The following is a 22966-nucleotide window of genomic DNA, read 5'->3' as shown; positions in this document are numbered from 1 at the left end:
GTGGGGGGGATACATCTCCCCATCCCCCGGGGTTTACGCCCGTGCTGTGATATTTTATGCCTATAAAGCTGCTGCTCCTCATATTTTAGTACAAAACCTCTACTCGCGACGATACATTTGAATTAAGTCAATTCCTGGATTCCTTCCTATAACTCGTTTATCCCATGCACTCAAGGACTGATAACACATGGAAACATGGCTAGGTAACATATATCAAAGTTTATATCAAAATAATGATATGCACCATAATGGCATAAAACATTTAATAACTGAAATACAAAAGATAAACTCTTCAAAATTGAGTCCCATTATCTACCAGACATACATTATAATAACATATTCAAACAGATGAAATTTATACAAATATTTGTCCGATAAAATCCTGTCCAAAAGTTTCAGGTAAAACATAATCTCATCGTGAGTTGTCAAACTACAAATGAGCAATCAGAAGCTAAACAATATTTGAAGAACACAAACGGGAAATTGAAGAAGGGATTATACTTAAAGAAGTTGTGGATAGAAATGTAAAAACTTGGTTGGACATACATTTCCCTATACCTTGAGCCGTTTCACCCATTATTTTCGAGTGTATAATGCAACTGTAATCATATAGTAAATATCACATGCGTGGCATGAATATCCCACTCTATTCAGAGTAACATTTTTTGTGGTAAGTCTAACCCATTTAAAAATAAATATCAATAAGGGGTGATCCGTTTATGAGGCAAAAGTGCTCGAAATAGTCACGCATTTTACCAGTTCAGGAGAAGACCAAAAAAAAGACGAGGTAGAATAAGATAATGAATAATAACAACAACAGCAATATCCATTAAATAAATAGGATGGGTGGAGAATTACAACAATAATATATATCAAATAAAGAGGGGTGGAAAATGAATGGAAAGATGAGGGGGGGGGGGAGTCTGCAAAGTCACACGTACATCGAGTTTTGTGGAATGTAAAACATTGGCAAGTTAATAACAATAGTAATATTAATAGTTACACTTATAAAGCTTTTATAAAACTTTTAAAAGATATTAATGAGCTGACTTACAATTTAGGCATTCTAACATGGTAATACTGGAAACATAAGGTTTCATTTCAGCCAGCACTGCATGTAGTGATGAAGAGAATTACAGAATAAAACATGTAATAGCTGTATGACAATAGTTCATCAAAAATATAAACAAAATAATTAAAGTGCAATATTGAGATAACTTGTCTAAATCATTCAAGTCAATGACGAATGTAAATCCATTGGAAAATATTTTTTCTCAAGTTATTATAATTATTATGAAAAAGGCCCCTCTCTATATTGCTTGGCCTAAAAGTACAATGCAAATTGTCTCTTAATATCAGAATTAAAAAATATTTGAGTGATTTTTTTTCTTTATAAATCAAATTTTCATCGTGTTTCTGATTGGTTTAGCACCAGTAAGTATACATGTATAACTGTCAATACAGGGTAAGCATGTAGTGATAATCCCCGAAATAGATTATGTTTCATATTATTGCAGAACGAGTCTCGCTGACTGATGGTTGACATGTCAACGCAGAAATGAAAATTTTGTGGATACCTTAAACTTACTTTCATTTTTAAAATCCTTTGGTGAAGATCTTTTATATGCCATTTTGACAAGAGTTACGACAAACTTTTGTATATAATACTATAATTATCTTTTTCATATTAGAAGAATGCACAAGAAAAATATTTCATATATATGTATACATCATATTGGTAATAATAATATCTTTATGTGAGAAATGAGATTTTATAGATAGAGTCAATGGCGACAGTAGTCAAATATGACTAATTGCCACTCAAACCAACATAAGAAGAAGACTTAAAAAAAAACCAACTTTACAATGTTACAGGGAACCTGGCACTTGCAAAGACATGCTATACTCTGTTCAATAGAGGGCGCCAATGCACACAAATATTATCAATCATTTCACAATTGGTAGAGTAGGGATCTATGTCTTGAAGTTTTAAATTGAGAACAGTGCCATCATATCTAATTTATCTCAATACAGTGTGGAGACTAGGAAATTGGCAAGATTGAACAAATATTTTCTTATACCTACTAATTAATGCTAGGTTCACTAATTCATGCACATGTTTCTAGAATTGAAATAAATGAAACAATCTTCAACAATCTATCAAATTTATCATAACAATCAGTACGATCAATAGACCAAATTCCATATTATGACAACAAATCACAGATATTTTCACATAAATATGTTTTTCCCCAAGTTTTTACAAAATCTTTTTTTTAATACCAACAAATGATAATACATCATACTTTAAAATTCATACCTTGGAAGATGGCCTAACTTTATACAAAACTTTTTGTTCCGTCATTGTCTAATGTTACAAGACCATTTAAGTTTGGCACTTAGCCAATATTTGAGGAACTGCTCATGGACATGCTCACATATTTTGTTTTCTTTTTTTCATTATGGGCCTACAGTTTATCAATTCTAAAAAATAGAAAAAAAGTTATAAGATATGTGAAGTACTGGTTATATAAAAATAAATATACAAATATTTCATGCTCACAAGGGTTACAGACAATGCATTGATTTCATACCACAATAAGATAAGTAGCCTTGTCATATACCATTTATCTAATTGTAAACTTGACTGAGTGCAGTGCATAATGCATGACTAATACAAAAGTCACAAATCATGAATGATGTTTTATGAAGAAAATATGTTTGCATAGTAAATAAAAGTCAAAATATCAGCTCAAAACCTGATTGATAGGTCAAAATCGTACTTCTACGTAGCTCACCAGTTCCCCCCTTAGTGGTATCACTTTAGAGCAGCTACACAGTGAAATGCACATGTTAGTATGTGCTCACCACATAAAAGGTATAATGCCATATATTGCATTAGTTATCACTACTTCCAAATACATTTAATCAGTCATTTTAGTTGTTGTTTCAAATGAATGACAGGTATGTAGCAAACAAGTCAGACCTATCTTGTTTATACTATCTTTTCCTCTTTTCCTCAATTTTGTTCTCCACTTACTAGGGGGGGTGGTCATCCCTGCCTTCCTTGCAGCTCCACCTTAATCCTAATTGGAACAGCAGTTATAATTAATACATGCCTATTGCATGTCAACTGACTAGTCAGATTATAGACCCTTGAAAGGTGTGTGATTCATAAAGCTTAACTTCAACACAACTGTTTACTTGTTCTTGCACTAATTAGATACACCAAATATTTTGATTTATTTTTACTTTTATGGATTACATTTTTTTTCTTCTCATTTTGTTGACTATTTTTATGTAATATTTCTTGTTACGCTTTTTATTTCTGTTGATACAGGGCCCCTTGGTCGAGCAGTTCTTGTAACTGAAAGGGCTACCCTGTTAAAATAAAATGAATAAATTCTATGTTGTTTCAACAAAGTTAGAATTTATATCCCAAATCAAACTTTGACAAAATAATAAACATTGAATTCACATGCTAATGAGTTAATGACAGGATATTTTAATGTAGAGAGATTGGATTTCATATTAAGCTTTTGGGAATCTAAATGATTGAGAATTGATTGAGCACCCAAACATATTCCAGTTGTTTGAAAAGTCATGACTATCTTACAACCGGCCTAATGAATCAAACATTCTTATACCATACTGATCGAGGGTCACAACCTGTGAATATTCCCATGCAAGGTGGATCAAACAAGCCCAACCCCCTGGGTATACAGTATAGGAGGGGGAACCAAGAAGCTGAATGAACAACAGAAATAATAGAGGATGTAATTATCACCCATTACTTTGGATCCACTATACCGTCATTATAAGGAATATTTGTTGGAGGTATGTGGCAAAGGATGCATGTAGGTTATTCGATTGATGGAAGAGATGAGATGAAAAGGGGCTGTGTTTAATACTGAACCTTTCATATGCCACTATCGCTCTATGTGTTGTTTGTTTCTTTTAATTTGAGTCCTGTTAACATTGACTCTTTTAAGGCATGTGGTCTATAGTAACATGATAGGTTTATAAAAGACAAAATGTCCTGTAAAAAATTGCACATCATTAGTTTAATTTTTCTTATCCCTGCGCTTTGAGGAGTGATCTTTTGAATGATTCGTCCTCATGATTATACTTCTATTCTAGGATCTGATGGTTTACCGAGTGCAATCAGTTTGTCCTCTTGTTTCCACTTGGGTTTTTCAGTTCTTGTGTGCCAGACCAGTACCTGGAAGAAAGCATAACAGAAATCTTATTTTCATTATCATTAATTAAAGTGAAGAATAATTATATTATATTGGATGCCTTAGAATGGAATACAAGAAATATTCCAAGAGTTTGGAATATTGGCCCTAACGAGTGGAATATTTCTGGTATTTCATGAAATACCGCCATCCAATATAATTATTATCATCTATCCCACCCCCCCCCCCAAAAAAAAAGAGGGAGAAATTTACTTTAACAAGTCATATCACTTACCACATTATGCCATTATCACTTCATAGGATCAATTTTAGTCGTCAACATGCAACTTGCATATAGTTCATTATGACGTCATGGAGCGTAGTTGTGCTCTATGCTGCGCATCGCATTGCTTTCATTGTTGCACGCGTTGTATATTTCACGCATTAGCACTAGACTGTTGAATAAGCTTACACATTCAATAGCAAATGTTGTACAGGAGTCTATGGGATATTCATTGGATTTCGGTCCTTTTTAGGGATATGCTCTGATACTGCACAGGCAATTGATGCAAAATACATGTTTTTAATGCATCGCTAGAACACTCTAATTTTTATAGATGATGATGATAATATCATATACTATTTGCATCTATTTTTCTTTAGTTTATGTAAGCTTATTCATGAAGCTACAATATCCATGGTTATTTTGCTCTGTGAAGGATATCAACCAGGTTGAACTGATGTAAAGACTGCTACTTTAGGCACTGAGGAAGAAGTCATTCAGAAGGAATCCTATAAATCATCTTTTTAATTCTTATCCTGTCATTTCAGCACAGTAAAAACAGTGGGAGATGTGGGGGGGGGAGGGACTGTCAAAGATGCTGAGCAGAACTCATGAATCATATCTTAATATATCAAATTTTGATAAATACCTGGGGGCTGTTTCATAAAGCTGTTCGTAAGTTAAGAGCGACTTTAAGAAACGACTGGTGAACCTTTCTTACGCAATAATTAAGCACCAATGAATATCATTTACCACAAGAAAGGATCACCAGTTGTTCTTAAAGTTGCTCTTAACATACGAACAGCTTTATGAAACACCCACCAGGTAATCTAGGCTACTGATTGTATCATGGAAAGTATGAATTAAATGTATCCACAGTGTCTCTAATGCTAACTGTATCTATGATTACCGGTAGTCTTGTGCATAATATTGTATTGAAGTCAAAGCTAATTCAATTTTATCAAAGAATTTGATTGCATTCTTTTGACTGGATGGACTGCATGAATTGTTTTGGGAGACATAATGGCCTGTCAGTCATTTGAGACATATAAACGATGTTCACTAGAGCTGCGTTGAAGTCAAAGCTTATTCAATAGCACCAGTATATTTGATCAGAGAATTTTATTGTATTCTTTTGACTTTTGACCATGATATGGCAACAGGCAATATATTCCCTCAGCTAAGAATAACTGTCAAACAATTGTTATGACCCTTTTCCTTTGAGCTGCTGATTTGGATTAAAATACAAATAATAACTTGAATTAATGACCTTACTTTCATCAATATTATCATAAGGGCAATTCCATAGGTTGGTGGACATGAGCTCAATGTGTCTTTGTACATATAGCCCATCTGAACCGTAACATGAGTAACCACTTTATCTGCACCCCTTGTAAAAACCATGTGTTCTTTATTTTTTTAATTATATTCAAATTTGTCTCCCTAATATACTTCTTTGAAATGGATATGATCAACTTTCATAAAAGCCTTGCATGAGGACACTTTTCACTTATGTCCATTTTTCATTTTATGCATGTCCAAATCATGTAACATGAGTAGCCAGGAGCATAATGAAATTTCCCAAGTTTTGTTTTTATACAAAGGATAGTCAGACTGCGTACTATGTTGTGATAAAGAGATGTTTAGTTCCTATCAATAATAATGGATTTACAGCTCCAAGTATGAGTCAAGGTGTCTCCAAATGTAATGTGAGTAACCGTGGAATAGCCCATAACAGGTTTCTTGTCTGCACAATTTAAAACCCTCTTTTTTTCTTACAATGTCAAATGAGATGACCCCAAAATTTCTATCATTCCATTTTTAATGTAACAATTACAATTTGAAATGAAGATAAAGAAATATAAATTGGCAATATTAACAAATGTGTTGACATTGCTGATTTGTATTTATTTATCTTTATTTGATTACCTTTGTACACATTTCTGCTAGAGGTTCCAAGTCTTCCTTTCTGACTCCCAGCTGTACAAGAAGAGAAGACTCCACATAGCCCCTCATTGAGGTGATGTCGAACCTAGCATGTGGTTGCTGCCTGAAGAGCTTGAGACTCACTGCAAATCCAGCCATGTCCATTCCGAATGGTCTGTCAGGGGCCCACATGGTGTACCAAGAGGTTACCTTTCCTGCGTCGTTTAAAATAGGTCGCTCAAAGCGAAGCGCACCAACAAGTCCCACAGGCCACACACTGACTCTCTGAGTTGTTCTCATCTGCAGTGAACATGAAAAATATGTATCATGGTAAAATAGAGGTTTCTTGCAATGGAGACATACTTATTAAGAAAAAAAAAAGAATTTCATCTTTTAGCTATACCTGCATCATCTTCATTGAAAAATAGAGCACTATATCTTGCTGTTTATCATTTCAATAGCTTATCTTACCAAAGATTATTTTCTATAACTAACTGCCTTTTCATTCAAACAGTGAGCTTATACTCCTTCACCTAAAAAAAATGATGTCATGAGATTTCTACAAATCTAGTGTTTATATTCTGTCCATTTATCAATTATTCATCAAAACGGATTCAAGGATTATTCTTATAACAGTAATCACCACTTGATAAAACATAATATAGGAATGTACTACCTGTTTTATCAGGGGCCCATTTCATAAAGACAATTTCAACTTTGCCATTGAATGGAAACCTTGAATTTCATTTTGAGCCCTGTTACCATGGTACAATGTAGTTATCTTAATTGCAACGTGACCATCATGCGTTTCTATGAAACAAGCCCCAGATCTAACATTTCTCTGACCTACCTCTTCAAAAATCTGCAAGCTGTACGTGTTGTCATCATCTGCGAAGTAGACTATCCCTTCTTCATCTTGAGGAACATTTTCTAGAATCCAGTCAATTGCAAGGTTCCTTTGATCAACTCCCCTAGGTTTCCTCCAAGAAGCTTCATTCTCCTTTAACTTGTACTCATCTGTTGTTTTTACATTCAGGTGGGTGTACACTAGGCCAGAGTTTTCCAAGAATTTAGACACAAGGTTGGTCTTTCTCTCAGAATCCTCCACAACTATCCAATGAAAATTTATAATATTGAGGAAGGTCTGGCTCAACCGCACTAGTTCTGCCTTCTGCACTGGTCTGGTGTACGTTGGTGTGACAGCAAAGATGCTCGGTACCCGAGGGCTCTCAATTCCTAGAATCTCATTCACAGTACTGGCAGCTTTTGCATATTGCTTGTTCAAGGTTTGAGTGATTGTTTTTAATTTAGTTTCAGTTTGCCTCATATTAGCTCTAGTTCTTTCTAGCTCATGTTTGTAATAATCTAACATAGAATCTTCTCCAATTTCATCCGACATGCATCCAGGTCCTATAATAATAAATCAGCGAAGAAAGAAAAAACATGTTCAGTGATCTATGGAAATGAAAACAATAGCAATTTCATAACCAGTGTATACAGAAATTATTTGTACACTATACATTAAAACACTGTAAATGGAGAAGATGTCCTAAGCAAGATAGAAAAATTTCTAACCTTTCATAAAATCCAATGAATTATCTCTCATATGAAAGAGGAAAATATGCCAGACTTCAGACTAATGGTAGCAGCACTACCAACTCCCTGAAACCTAAACAGCTGAAATCTGTCTGGTTTTTTTTTAGATTTTAAACATTTTATTTTTCAATTTTTGTTTCTCCTCCTATAAAGATGGCTAGCCATCTCACACACTGTGTGAGCCCATAAGTTCGAAGTAGGCCTAATATTCCCCTAAAAATCAGGGTAGTTATTTTATTACATTAGATTGATTCTTAATGAAATTGCTCCAAGGTGGTGATGACTGCTACATTCTGATTATTTTCAAAACTTTCATCATTAAAAAACCTACAGTACATTTTGATGGAAAATATTATCAATGATCAATGATTAATTTGGAGCATTGGTCCCCTCTCAGAGTGCAATAACATCTTCAATCAACGTAAGGAGGTGTAGTGAAGCAAGACATTTCAGATCAACAGAGAACTGATGAAACAGAGACCAAAGCTTTCAGTTGACCTGAAAGTTTGAAACTCTGACTGTGTCAAGTCTATGATGCATTAGGTTAAGTACTGTAACAAAAAAAAAAATCACTTTTTTTATAATTTATTTAAACTATCATGAATCCAATGTAATCATGAATCATGATTACGATGAATATAGATGACTTTTATTACTTTTTTGTTGTTTATCAGACTCAGAATCAACTAAATTACATACATTAGCTTTATCAGAGATGATGTGTTCAATATTTGTAATTTATAATCTAGACATATTTTGTAAGGCCCTTTATTTGCCTCATTAAAAAAAGTCATGGTGCCTTCGGGGTCACTCTCGGGGGGCATAGGGATCTCAGTAAGGTTGAAAAAAAGAGCTGCCAGAGTAGTCAGACTTTCAAGCACCATTGTACAAAATCCACAGATACTTAATCAAAATTTTTACCCGAGATATAAGTTAAGATATCTAAATTGGTGTGGGGCAAATTCACCCCTGAAATGCCCAAGATTTGTAGTTTTATTTATACAGGGTAGCATTGTCGGTTCAGAACGGCTTTCCACAATGGCCCTGTCCGCATAACATACAATTTACTATACATGTAATTAATATAATTGAATCAGTAATATTTACATAATCAATAGCACAATTACATATACATATCTATAAATATGGAACCCAAAAGAACTGAAAAAAAAACTAACAAACAAAAAATATCCATTAAACAATGAATTGGTTTCAAGATAAACGAAAACCTCAAAACAAACCCCATAAATGATTTTGAAAGAAAAAATTAAAAAAAATTATATAAAGATCGTCCTAATCAAATAATGAAAAGTAAATTAATAATATCAAACTATCACACATTTTTGTTAAACCAGACATAAAATGACTGTTTTCCTTATAGTTCATATAGTTTGTTTCATACGATATACTGAAAAATAATATTTTCCTTTAATTTTTATTATTAAACCCTGATTTAAAAGCATTTAATGACAAACTGTTTCTTTGATTTACATTGAGGTTGTTCCATTTGGCATATCCCATGAATTCAAATGTCCAACGTACTGGCCACACAATTATTCAACTTTAAAAAGAGCTATTCATGCGAAATCTTGTTTCAATTGCATGACTTGGCCTGGCCCTGGAGAAGATATATTTCAGATAACTGGGTGAAAGATCAAGATTTTTCGATGAGGCATTTGGCCATGCAACATCGCAATAAGAAGTGCATGATGATGATGATTAAAGGAGAATGAAACCCTTGAAACCAGCTGAATCCATATCAAAGAGAAAAATCTAAGAAACATATTGTTGAAAGTTTGAGGAAGATTGAATGAATAATAAGAAAGTCATGAGCACTTGAATATTGAGATCACTAATGCCATGTAGATCCTCCCATTGGCAATGCGACCAAGATCTGTGATGTCACACACGTACAACTCCCTCATTACTTAAGTACTTATTTCACTTATATTCTCACTTTTATAGAGTCTATCACAAGTTGAGGTGTTCTCTTTATGAGAGGACAAGTACAGAGGTTTCACAACATTATATCATTGATGAATCGTTTGTCATATGATTAGAATGAGCAAAAAGAGATGTTTTGGGGTATATTTTCAGTGTCCAAAAGGGGAGAGTTGTTCATCTGTGACATCATAGATCTTGGTCGCATTGCCAATGGGAGGATCTCCATAGCATTAGTGATCTCGACATTCAAATGCTCATAACTCTTCTATTGCTAGTACTATTTTACTCAAACTTTTGTTGATCTTATTCTTTGATTTTTCTGCTTTCACAAAAGCCAACTTGCTCCAAGAGTTTCATTCTCCTTTAAGCCAAGGCCTAGCCCAAACAAGGCTTAACTTTTTAAGGTCAAGGAACAGCAACATTACAATTTAATTTGGTAAAACCGGTTTAATAAAATTAAAATTGTTGTATATTGCAATGGATAAGAGAGCTGTAAGATAGCCGGAGTATACTACAGTAGATATAGATCTGAGCCTAATTTATACTATCGGCGGGGTGTCTGGATAAAAAAAATATTTTTCTTATTTCAAGAAAATATCACATTTTCTTTGTGAATTTGAAGAGAAATGACCTTCCGACTGACAAGAAGTGTAACATTTTTTTAAAAATTCCAATTATTGGCTTTAAAAAAGAAGAATGAAATAAGGTCAATTTTCAGCATTTCTCTGCCATAGACTGTGTAGTTAAGAAATGGACACACACAAATCCAAATTTTTAGCTTCCGAGAGCTGTTATAGATTTATTATTAATGCCAAAAACTTGTCTATAAAGAGTCCAATAGGATTTTTTATGCTCTTTCTGATGGTATGATTTTTATAAAGATTTGGAAACCAGATCACAATGAAAAATTGCGACAAAGTGAAAAAAAATTGTACAAAAAAGAAATTTAATTTTCCCATAGAAAACGCATGGGGAAATGGCAATCTCAACACACACACAAATAAGGGTTTGCAATTTATCTCCAAATCCTTATTTCAAATAATTCTATAATTTTTATAAACTTGTCCTTACTGTCAAAAGAAGCCCCTGAATTTTCTCTTTCCATACTTGCCAAACACAAGTTAATAATCAATTCAGATCACATTTTTCTAGCAGCCTGGATTTCCCGAAAAAATGTGCCATATTTCCCCCTAAATCAGCCTGTTTTATGCTGACACTTTTCAGTGTGGCGTCAGACACCTATCGCATGTGCATGTGTAGTAATGTTACTAGGCTATTACTTACATCGATTTCATTATATGGGACAACCGTCGGCTTCACAAAGTTCAAACGACATGTCTTAGATCTATATTGCCAATGATACATACCGCATGTTGATGCCAACCATAGTATACTTCCGGAGGAAACTACAAAATAAGCCATGAATATCATTCTATTTCGTAATAACCGCCGCATCTTTGGTATATTCTATTTACCAGCAGACATCATTCTTTTGTGGACGTGTGTCGTGTGAATGAAGACGGAAGTACATATCCGGCGCCCGTCAAAGACACAACGTCAATTGCCAATTTGATGAGTATGTAGGTTGATCATAGAGATGTATACTAAGCGTTATTAGTGTATATCTCTATATGGTTCCCGCATATGGTTATGATGGAGATACATTGAATTACATAGGCGGATCCAGGGGGCGGGGGGCCGCCCCCACCCCCATTGGCGGAAGAAAGAAAGAAAGAAAGAAAGAAAGAAAGAAAGAAAGAAAGAAAGAAAGAAAGAAAGAAAGAAAGAAAGAAAGAAAGAAAGAAAGAAAGAAAGAAAGAAAGAAAGAAAGAAAGAAAGAAAGAAAGAAAGAAAGAAAGAAAGAAAGAAAGAAAGAAAGAAAGAAAGAAAGAAAGAAAGAAAGAAAGAAAGAAAGAAAGAAAGAAAGAAAGAAAGAAAGAAAGAAAGAAAGAAAGAAAGAAAGAAAGAAAGAAAGAAAGAAAGAAAGAAAGAAAGAAAGAAAGAAAGAAAGAAAGAAAGAAAGAAAGAAAGAAAGAAAGAAAGAAAGAAAGAAAGAAAGAAAGAAAGAAAGAAAGAAAGAAAGAAAGAAAGAAAGAAAGAAAGAAAGAAAGAAAGAAAGAAAGAAAGAAAGAAAGAAAGAAAGAAAGAAAGAAAGAAAGAAAGAAAGAAAGAAAGAAAGAAAGAAAGAAAGAAAGAAAGAAAGAAAGAAAGAAAGAAAGAAAGAAAGAAAGAAAGAAAGAAAGAAAGAAAGAAAGAAAGAAAGAAAGAAAGAAAGAAAGAAAGAAAGAAAGAAAGAAAGAAAGACAGACAGACAGACAGACAGACAGACAGACAGACAGACAGAAAGAAAGAAAGAAAGAAAGAAAGAAAGAAAGAAAGAAAGAAAGAAAGAAAGAAAGAAAGAAAGAAAGAAAGAAAGAAAGAAAGAAAGAAAGAAAGAAAGAAAGACTTTTTTGACTTTTCAAATGAAAACTTTATTTACAAATTATAATCACAAAAGTCAGGTATATAATAAAAGAATAGTTTGACATAAACATTCAAATGAGATCAGGTTGATTACAAGCACAGAGTTATAAAATCAAATGTTTAAATGAGCCATGCAATGCTGCCCTCGTTAATTGTAAAAAGTAATCTATTCATACACCATTTACGTGAAAAAGCATCAATATTAGAACATAATTTGTAATAAGTAAATTCATAGAGTATTCTGTTTTTGAGACGATGTAACCAAATTATAAGTGGATCGGTGAAATTTGAGGTACGGTACATAAAATAAATTGTACTTTTTAAACTAATAATAAGGAAATTAGCAAGGCGGATAATCTTTCTGTCACGCCCTCTGGCATGCGGAATGAGTGCCCAGTACAGGTCAAAATTAAGTTTGAGAGAGGGGAGGAGATTGTTCAACAGTCTATGAAGAAGATTGAGAGGGGGTTGAATTCCTTTACATTCGATGAACAGATGTTGAATGGTTCCTGCTTCTCCGCACCATCCGCAAAAAGAAGGAATGTCTGTATTAAGATGATGGAGTACAGTGAGCGACGGTAAAATATTGTGAAGGAGTTTGTATTGAATATCAGCCTCTTTTTTAGGTGTTGGTAGTTGATAGATAGATAGCCAGTTCACTTTTGTAGATGGATCGAGAAATCCAGTATCATGCCAATGTGAGCTTGATGAGATTGTCGTGTTATCTAGTTCTTTCCTGTAGATTGTGTAGATGGCTTTAGAAGAAGCAGTAAGTCCATTTTCGGAAGAAGCCAGAGTGAAGTTGATCGGAGTTACTGGAACAGACAATAAATCAGAGTATTCGTGTTGACAGCCTGAGTCATTAAAATATGTAGGAAAAACTTTAGAGAGTGCAGTTCGAATGAGTAATGTTTCACGTTCGATGAGACGCGATGATGGTTGTCGAAGTCCTCTTGGAAAGTTCTTTTGGAGACAGCTACTCTCAATCCAAAGACCGGTTGAGTGGTTTATCAAATGGCGAACTAGTTTCACTCCGCATGCCATCAGGCGCGTCGGAAAAAAATTATCAACATCAATTGCATCAATAATATGAAAACTACTTAAGGGCATGTTAATTGCATGGCTGAAAGAGAGGGATTGTGTCACAATTCGAGCTCCAGATGTCAACCAAGCTCGCAGAACTTCACTATAGTAAACTGGAAGACTTGTGTAAAACTTAGGATCAATTCTTGTAAAGAACAAATGGTAATCAAATCCTAATTTACAATACTGTCTCAGAAAATGAGCCATAAAGTCATTTACTGGATGAGAATTTAACGAAAGAAACCGTTGAATAATCGAAAATCTGTAAGTTAGAACACGAGCTTGGAGACAAGCTAGCCCCAGCCCTCCTTCGTCAGGTTTTTCATACAACACTTCTTTCTTTAACCAGTGCCGCTTATTTGACCAGATAAAATTCACAATTAAATTCTGAAGTTCGTTTAATACATTTTCAGGAGGAGAAAGAACTGCAAGAACATGAAATATTTTTGATGCAGCGAGCTGGTTTGCAATCAATACCTTGCCTTTAAATGAGAGTGAGTTCGATAAACGAGACCACGAAATGAAAGTCTTATTAAGTCTTTCTTTACATTTAATCCAGTTTTGTTTAGAATAATTAAAGGTGTTCCCTAAATGAACTCCTAAAAAAGGGAGACCTTCACTATTCCAAGAAAAGTTGAGGGGTTTATCATTCCGCCCTTTCCAACGGCCGACCCAAAGGCCTTGTGATTTTTTTGTATTTAAACATGCAGCAGAGGCCAGACTAAACATATTGTAAGTTTGTTCAACTAATTCAAAGCCAGCATCGGCTGTAACAAATATCGATACATCGTCTGCATATGCAGATACTACACAACGTTTGTTAATAGCAGGGATATTTAATGCATGATTTGACACGTTCTCTCTTAGTGAGTTCAGGAGAGGCTCAATGGCGAGAGTATATAGCAACCCTGATAGAGGGCATCCCTGTCGTATTCCTTTCTCAAAGGGGAAGGGAGCTGTCAGGGATCCACACACTTTAATAAGGCTTTCAGCCCCTTCATACAGAATTTGTATATAAGATATAAAATGACTTCCAAAGCCCATGCGTTTCATAACATTGAATAAATAAACATGATCTACATTATCAAATGCCTTTTTCTGGTCCAAGTTCAATACAGCCAAAGAAATATTATCAGTGTTTGCATAGAACAAAATATCTCTAATGAGATTAATGTTGTCATAAATAGAACGACCGGGGATACAATAACTTTGGTCTCTTCCAATAACATGGTCAATGCATGATTTTAGCCTACTGGCAAGCAGCCTAGCAAAAATTTTATAGTCTGTGTTGAGGAGGGAGACGGGACGCCAATTTGAAATATCAGCGAGGTCTCCTTTTTTGGGGAGTAAAGTAATGACCGCCCTCCTAAAAGAGTATGGTAAAAATCCAGATTCAAGAGAGGAGGTAAGAACTTCGAGAAAATCATCTTTGAGCATGGGCCAAAAGACATGATAAAATTCAGAGGTAAGTCCATCGATACCAGGAGACTTATTTTTGCCTAGCTGCTTGACAGCATTATCAAGTTCTTCTACAGATATTGGATTCTCAAGGTCCTTTGATAAGGACGGATCAAGCGTCTTGATATTTACAAGTAAACTATTGATGGCGCTCTTGTCAGTTGGCTTTCGAGTGTAAAGAGATTCATAAAATTCCCGAACATGATTTTTTATCTCAGAAGGGTTCTCCGAAATACGTCCCGAAGCGAGCCGAATGCGGGATATACTTTTTGATAAGGAATTCTTTTTTTCTAAGTTGAAGAAAAAATTGGAGCATGAGTCTGTTTCATTTGTGTATTTAAAGCGAGACCTCACAAGAGCTCCGCGTGCTTCATTTTTCAGTAACGAGTTTAATGCATTTCTATGCTCGTCGAGAGTATATTTATCTTGTTGGCTAGATTCTTTTGCGCTCTGAAGTTTATCAATCTCTTTGTTAATTTCTATTAGAGCTTGCCTTTTCCTTTGTACTATTTTTTTGCTATACATTTGAGTAATTGATTTTATATGAACCTTGCCGAAATCCCACCAAGATGCAAGATTCGGGAAGTCATTTTTTTCTTTTTGCCAATCTGACCAAAAAAGACGAATAATATCAATGTAACTTTCGTCTTCCAAAAGAGTGTTATTAAAAATCCAATATGCACTTTTTCCTTTAGCTCGTATTGGAAATTTCAAGGTTAGAGAAACTGCAGAGTGGTCAGATAAGGAACTAGGTATAATTTCACACTTATGAATAGAAGAAACTAGACACGATGGTACATAAAATCGATCTAATCTAGACTTTGAAAAGCCCTGTGCACTGGCTGGATTGTGCCGTTGCCAGGTGAATTTCTTTTCATTTGGATTTAGAAAACGCCATGCATCACAAAGAGAAGATTTATTCAGAACATTTTGCAAAGCCGTAACAAGTTTAGGTCTGCGTTCTGTGAGCGTGCACAAACGATCAATCGCAGGATTTTCAGTGCAATTAAAATCACCCACAATCACAATATTATCTTCGCAACAGGTGGATATATGACAATTAAGGGCATTAATAGCTTTAATTGCCATTTCATCAGATTGAGGAATGAGTGTGTTGTATACATGATAAATACAGTTATTATGGGAGAGCTTGTTATACAATATATAGCCATCAAAAACAATACAAGTAGATAAAATATCGACTTGAGAATTATTAACCAAAGTTGTCACTCCTGACCCTCGAGTAATACCGGGTGAGCAAAAAGGTTTATGCGACCAGTTGCTCCAGCAAGGATTGCTATCTTTAAGGTGGTAAGTTTCCTGTAAAAATACAACGAGCGGGTTGCATGCAATTTGCTCAACATAAACTCGGAAGGAGGCATTTTGAGTTTGGGAGGAGCATCCTCCGGTGTTGAGGGTCAGCATTGACAGTGCCATTATGGCTATAGCAACTTGAGCGTACGTAATGAATGGAGAGAAGGTAAAAAGGAATTAGCTCTCCAGAGTGCTGATCAATTTGTATATCCTCTGCTGCATGTTACGTTTTACTAGGGGGCTGTTTTTCAGGGGCTTTAATTGTTTAACTAGCCCTGGAATATTTGATGTATATTTCCGTGCAATCTGGGCAGGCTTTTTCCGCCCTTTTACGTTTGACAGAAATTTCACAATTTGGCCTTGGGAGAGGGGGCCTTGAGTCAATGGGAGTGCATCTTCCTTCGGGACATCTTCATCCGTTTGGGCATCTTCCCAAGTCATGGGGTCAGTGTCGGTAGATGAATCTCCAACTGTGGAGGATGGGGTAGGAGGGATATTGGGGGTTTGGGAGTCAAGGACTTGCGTCAAGGTTGGAGAGTCTACGGTTTCGGTTTGGGAGGAGGGAGCTTTCCTGGCCACTTTCCGAAGAGGAGAGGGGGCCTTCAGTGTAGTAAGAGTAGTATTGTTTTCGTTTGATTCGGGTGTTAGTTGCTTACGTTTTGAAACAACTTCAGAGAAAGTTCGGACAGGTGATGGGGGAGTTTTCCACACAGGCGAAGGGCACGCAGAAATAGATTTGGGGGGAGGGGACTTGGAGGACACGACTATGGGCGTGGTAGTTGAATTGCTGGACGGCTGAGCAGGTGATGTCAGAGGTATGTGCAGTGGGGAGGATTGAGGCTTCCTGATGCGCGAGGGGGTGGCTGAGGTAGAAAGGGGCCCACAATCACGAGGTGGTAAACTAGGGAAATCAGAGGAGGTGGGTACAGGTGGGGGCATTGTAGTTGCCGCCAAGGGGGGAGGTGATGGTGGCATGGGGTCCGAAACCGTAGTGAGGGGCGGGGAGGATCCGCGCTGGCGCACTCTCGTGTCATTTGAAACTGGGGCAGCGTTTGTCTTTGACTGATTAGTATTTGTGCTTGTTTGAGGTTTCTTACAATTGCGGGAAATATGACCAAATTCACCACAGTTAAAACATCTGACTGACTCAGTTGAAATAAAAACACGATAGTTCATACCTGAAAACACGAAATTAATGTTATCTGGAAGTGTTGTGTTAGGTTTCACTAACACTTGAACGTGCCTTCTAAAACTCATAATATGGTTTAGACGTTTGTCTTTAAATCGATAGAGGTATTGGTTTGCAGTCGGACACAACTTTGCAAAAAGGTGCTAGATTTTCAGTCAAGACAGAATTCGGTAGTTCTGGGTATACATTAGATAAAATGACTCGAGTAGTGGGCCGTACAAGGGGGGTTAGTTCAAGAAAGGCCCCCTCATACTCAAGGCCTTTTTGTACAGCATTGATAACAGCTTCTTTTGATTTTAGATACACAGCTATGCGACCATTAGAGATGCGAGAGGCAGATATTACGTCATTAGCGGGTATAGTTGTAGTAAAGACATTGATATAAGATTGTATCGTTACATTTTCAATAGCTTGAAAGCTTACACCATTGTGACGGGTGACATTTTTAAAATGTCCTACATTGTTTAACAAAGGGCCAGCTGCACTTGTGGTACGCTGGCCCTGTACACTACGTTGGTTTGCTTGACTGGCCATGTACGAACCAGTCTAGAAACCTTACAAAAAATAACAGAAAATGTGTTTAAAAAACACTAAAATTGGTAAACCTGACGAAGGAGGATCGAGACTATATCAATCTATAACCCAACACAATTGTAATGGTACAAAAATCAAGGACCAAATGGTCATATAAATCAGTGAAAAACCAGAAAAACCGGAGCTCGAAAAAAACACAACTACCTCACGAAAGAAAGAAAGAAAGAAAGAAAGAAAGAAAGAAAGAAAGAAAGAAAAGAGAATAAGAAGGGAAAAGAGAGGAGAAAAAATACGAGGAAAAAAAAGAAGAGGAAGACGAGTGAATAATCAAGGTGACTTGGAAAATTAAAAAAATAGATATATTTCATGTCACTATACATTTTTCAATTGATTTTGTTTTAAGTGCTCTGTAAAATTTTCGTTTCATAGTCAGAGTATCAAATCTTGATTGGTGAGTTATACCTCTATACATGGGCGGAAATCCCAGGGGGGACAGGGGGACGTGTCCCCCCTACCAAAAATAGTAGGGGGGACGCAATATCAAATGTCCCCCTACTATTTTTTGGTCTTTTATGATGGAGAAAAATGCATCAATCACATTTGAAACAATTATAATACATGTATTTTGGACTAAATGACCTTACATTTTGAGTGAAAACCTTTGGTTTTTTTTGCTTGTCAATTTTTCCAGAGTGAATAAAATAAGATGAGGGGAAGACTTGGAAAATAAAAAGAATCTTTCATGTCACTATATGAAATTTTCGCTCACACTTCGCGCTCGCATTGCCTGTTAGGTGATTTTTCAATATGGAGCTTAAATATCAAGTTTCGAAGTCAATATACATTATACATTTCACCTCGGAAATCGGACTTTCATTAGTTTTTGGGGAAATATACAAACTGATTTTTCAAAAAGTGCTCTGTAAAAGAGACAGCTTTATGGTCTGAATATTGACATTTTCTACTCGCACTGAGCGCTTGCAAAATTCGATTTATTCAGAACCTATTATTTTTGTGTATTCCATTTAGTTTTGAAAAATATCCCTTTGCAAGTCTGATTGTCAAAACGTAGCAGATAGCGCTACTCGCATTTTGATTGGCGATTTATGTATGTCTCAATATTGATTTTCATGAGAGTTTATCAAAGATTTTGGCTCGCGAGTTGCGCTCGCATTAACGGTTAAAAAAATATTTCAACTGATGCATTCTATTCATAATTACTTAAGTGCTTGAAATGTCCAGTTTTCAAGCCATAATATCATCAGATTTCTCGCCCTCATTAGGCATTAATACATAAGATATTAATTTAATGATCCATATCCACCTCACAATTTTCCTACAAAGTGCTTGAAATATATAGCTAAAATTTACTCTTTTTTCAGATCGGAATATCAAATAGTTTAAGTTCGCGCTTCGCGCTCGGTGATAGATGTGTAGAATGCCGAGATTCTAGGTCTAAATCTGAAACACGCGCATGTTTATTCAGATATTCAACTTGTTCTCTATTTCAATCATTATCCAGTTTCAGATCACAATATCAAAAATTTTCTGCTCGCGCTTTGTGCTCGCATTATTAATGTAGAAAGATCCCCTATTACCCTTTTCATGATTTACAAAACATGAGTAGAGTGTCCCGTTTTTAGGTCCCGTTTTAGGTCTAAATCTCGAATTTTTCTGCTCACGCTTCGCTTGCATCAATTGTTTAGTTATATAGCTACCCTGTTCACGATTACAAAAATTGATTAAAATTGTCGATTCTTTTTGTAGAAATGTCAAAAATTTTCAGCTCGCGATTCGTGCTAGCATTATTTGATTGCTGAAATATGTAACATCTTCATGGCTAACTGCAAGCAGTCTTTAACAGGTACCTCTTCCATCAGTTACCCTCTGCTCGCACTTCGCGTTCGTAGTTAATATTTAGTTGTATATATATCTTTTTCAGGATAACAAACATTGCCCAGAATGTTCAAATTTTAGGAAAAAATACATGAATTTGCCCAATTTTTTTTTGCTCGCGCTTCGCGGTCGCATTATATAATTAAGGACAATATTATATATTTATGTTGATTTAATAAAATAAAGCTAAAAAGTGACCATGAGGACTACTCCTTCAATGAAACAGACAAAAATTACCTTCAAGCGGCCGATCGGGGATTAACATATGGCTGAAAACATTTTCGCCCCCCCCCCCCTATATTGGCGAAGGCCGGGTCAGCCCCTGTTGTCCCCCCTGCCTTACGGGACAGATTTCCGCCCATGCCTCTATATCAATTCTATGAAAAACTACTTAAGATCCCCTTTTTATACAATTTATTTAAAAAAATCGGATAGCGATTTGCGCTCGCATTAAATGTTATATTAACCCATGCCCTATTTATAATTACAAAATCAAAATATAATTATAATTACAAGTGCTCAAAATGTCCAGTTTCCAGACCTTAAAATCAACAAATTTCGCGCTCTCACTAGGCTTATTAGATTAATAAATAAGATAACATTTTCGTTAATTCCTAATGATTAAATTGTTCTTTATTCAGAACGGAATATCGATAAGATTCATCTCACGCTTAGAAAGAGGAATAGGATAATAGTCATCATTGTCATATGATGACAAAAAATAATGATAATAAAAATATCAGCTAGCGCTTCGCACTCTCATCATTTATTGTGTGCGATCCATATCCACTTAAATTTACCCTTTTCAGATCGGAATATCAAATATTTTCAGCTCTTACTTCGCGTTCGCATTATAGATTTTCATGATAAAATAATGTAGACTATGCAGCTTGTTCTTTGTTTAAAACGTGCATGAAAATTATTCAGTTTCAGATCAGGATATAAAAAAAAATATGTTTTTGCGCTTGCATTATTAATGAAGGAAGATACCAATTACCAATTCTTTTCATGGTTCACATGAATATGAATAGTGTCCCGCTATTAGGTTCAAATATTTTTTTTTTCGTTCGCGCTTCGCGATCGCATTGTTCAGCTATATACCTATCCTGTTCATGATTACAAAGTGCTTAAGTGTCCATTTTTTAGGGTGGAATGTCAACAATTTTCAGCTCGCGCTTGCAATATTTGATTGTTAAAATATGTATCGTCTTCATGGCTAATTGCAAACAGTCCTTTACAGGTTCTGTTTCGATCAGTCCAGAACGTATATTAAAAAGTTCTGCTCGCGCTTAGCGCTCGCAGTAATTATTTAGTTACAATACATATCTTGTTCAGGATCACAAAGATTGCCAAAAATGTTTAATTAAAAAAAATAAATAGAATAGCTCGCGCTTCGCACTATTTGAACAGGTCTTATGAGATGATATTTATGTTGTTTTATCAGAAGTGACTGTCATGACTGCCCCTTCAAAGAAACAAACAAATCAATTTCGCCCCCCCCCCCATCGGCGATCATCAGTAGTCTGGAAGATACGAGCAATAATGAATAAGAGAAAAGGGGGATTTAGATTTTCCTTTTCCTCTTCTTTCTTTCCTTGTATCTTTTTCTTACTTCCATTCATGTTCTTCCTTCATTCTTTTCTTTCCGTTTCATTTTTTGTTTGTATTTCCTTGTTCACTCTCCTTTCTTTCTTTTTGAGTCACAAAATGCAAAGTTCAGATGTAAACGACCTGGAAGACCGATACACAGTTGGCTATTCCTGTATTACCATAAACGTATGCCCAGGGGTAGGGCCCTACACTACTCAAAACATACATTTGCAAATCACAAGAACCGTTTTTTTTTCTCTTCAGTATATAAATATTTCCGCGCTAGGTCAATAGATCTATTTTGAATGTTGGAGGCCTATATTGACAGCAAGCCGCTTATTCTTGCACAGAGATATACCCCCGGAATTGGAAGAACTACATGTATAATGTTAAAGAAAGTCTATTTTGTCTGAGGTCGCTTTCTTCGTTTTTATATTAGTGACATATTGGCCTTGGAAAGGCAAAACAAAAAGGGGCAAGGGAAAAAAATGATAATTTGGGGGTGGCAGATGGCAAGAGCTTGGTACAAATAGTTTCTTTCTTCATTTGTATTTCAGAGAATACCCTATCCCACAAGGTCAATAGACCTCATTTATGGTTTAGTTGATTATGCCCAGTTTTTGCCCCCCCCCCCCAAAAAAAAAAAGTTTATTCCTTGGGAAAGAATGTTAAAAAAATCCTTAAGGTTGGTTGGCTTTCGCAGATAAGATATTAGTTCAGAATTTTATTTTACAATAAAAAAAAGTGGTTAGTTCAAAATTTGGGTTGAAAATATGGTTTACTGTTGTCTGTATTTATTAGGTATGAATGATGTTCAATCTAGAAAGGTAAATTGACACCATAATACCAAGTCGTAAAGACAGCCATTGGGGTAATTCTTGTGAATGGAGAAATCTTCATATTTTTGTTACCAAAAAGGCAAGAGTTAAGGATTCTGGTTAAATTTTCTAGTGTCTTTATGTTTTGGGAAAGAATCACCGAACACATTCATGACCATAGAATGTCGATTGACAGTCTCTGTCGATTAAATATTCATTGAACTTTCTATTTAATTGCAAATATTGCAGTTAACTTACCAATTTAGCTAAAAATATTTTTCCCCTCTTAATTTTATTCATCCTAATTTAGTATCAGTTGTCCTCTCACTTCTCCGTTTCTTCTTCACCCTCTCCCTCCGTTCTATATTCAATTACTTCCTCCTCTATCTTCCCCCCACTTTCTTCATTAGTTTCTCTGTTCCTTCTCTCTTGTATCTTTAGCCTTCCCTCACTGATCCAACCATATACAGTGTATATCCAAACTCTTTCTCCCATTTGTTACATCTCTCTCTCCTTAGCTCTCTACCTTACTTTAGTTACTCAACTCTCCCCTTTTCCTTTTCTTCTCATCCATATAATCCGTTTTTTTCTTTCCTCTTTTTCCCTTAACTTTACAGCTGGTGGCTGTCACATAACTGGGAAGTGACAAGACAAACCAACACTAATAATATTGTATGCTGATGACTATGAG

General features: G+C 35.4%; 1 protein-coding gene across 1 annotated transcript; it reads right to left on the bottom strand.

Annotated features, from left to right (window-relative positions):
• Positions 1-200: 200 nt before the first annotated feature.
• LOC129264879 (galactosylgalactosylxylosylprotein 3-beta-glucuronosyltransferase 3-like) lies at positions 201-11507 on the bottom strand. The gene is made up of 4 exons (XM_054902836.2): positions 11295-11507; positions 7238-7797; positions 6391-6687; positions 201-4222 (listed from the first exon to the last, which is right to left on the bottom strand). Exons 1-4 carry the CDS (start codon positions 11380-11382, stop codon positions 4124-4126), a joined length of 1044 nt encoding a protein of 347 aa, XP_054758811.2. The 5' UTR covers positions 11383-11507; the 3' UTR covers positions 201-4123.
• Positions 11508-22966: the final 11459 nt, after the last annotated feature.

This window comes from Lytechinus pictus, chromosome 7 (genome assembly GCF_037042905.1).
Source record: "Lytechinus pictus isolate F3 Inbred chromosome 7, Lp3.0, whole genome shotgun sequence".
NCBI lineage: Eukaryota > Metazoa > Echinodermata > Echinoidea > Temnopleuroida > Toxopneustidae > Lytechinus > Lytechinus pictus.
Note: the sequence above shows the minus strand (reverse complement) of the source record. Positions and strands in the feature narration are given on the sequence as shown.

Bases quoted from the DNA above. Each gene is read 5' to 3' on its own strand.
- LOC129264879 (XM_054902836.2), bottom strand. From the start codon at position 11,382: ATGCGGCGGTTATTACGAAATAGAATGATATTCATGGCTTATTTTGTA. The intron at 7,798-11,294 runs GTATGTATCATT...TTATTATTATAG, and splicing joins ATGGTTGGCATCAACATGCG to GACCTGGATGCATGTCGGAT. The intron at 6,688-7,237 runs GTAGGTCAGAGA...TGTTCACTGCAG, and splicing joins GCTTGCAGATTTTTGAAGAG to ATGAGAACAACTCAGAGAGT.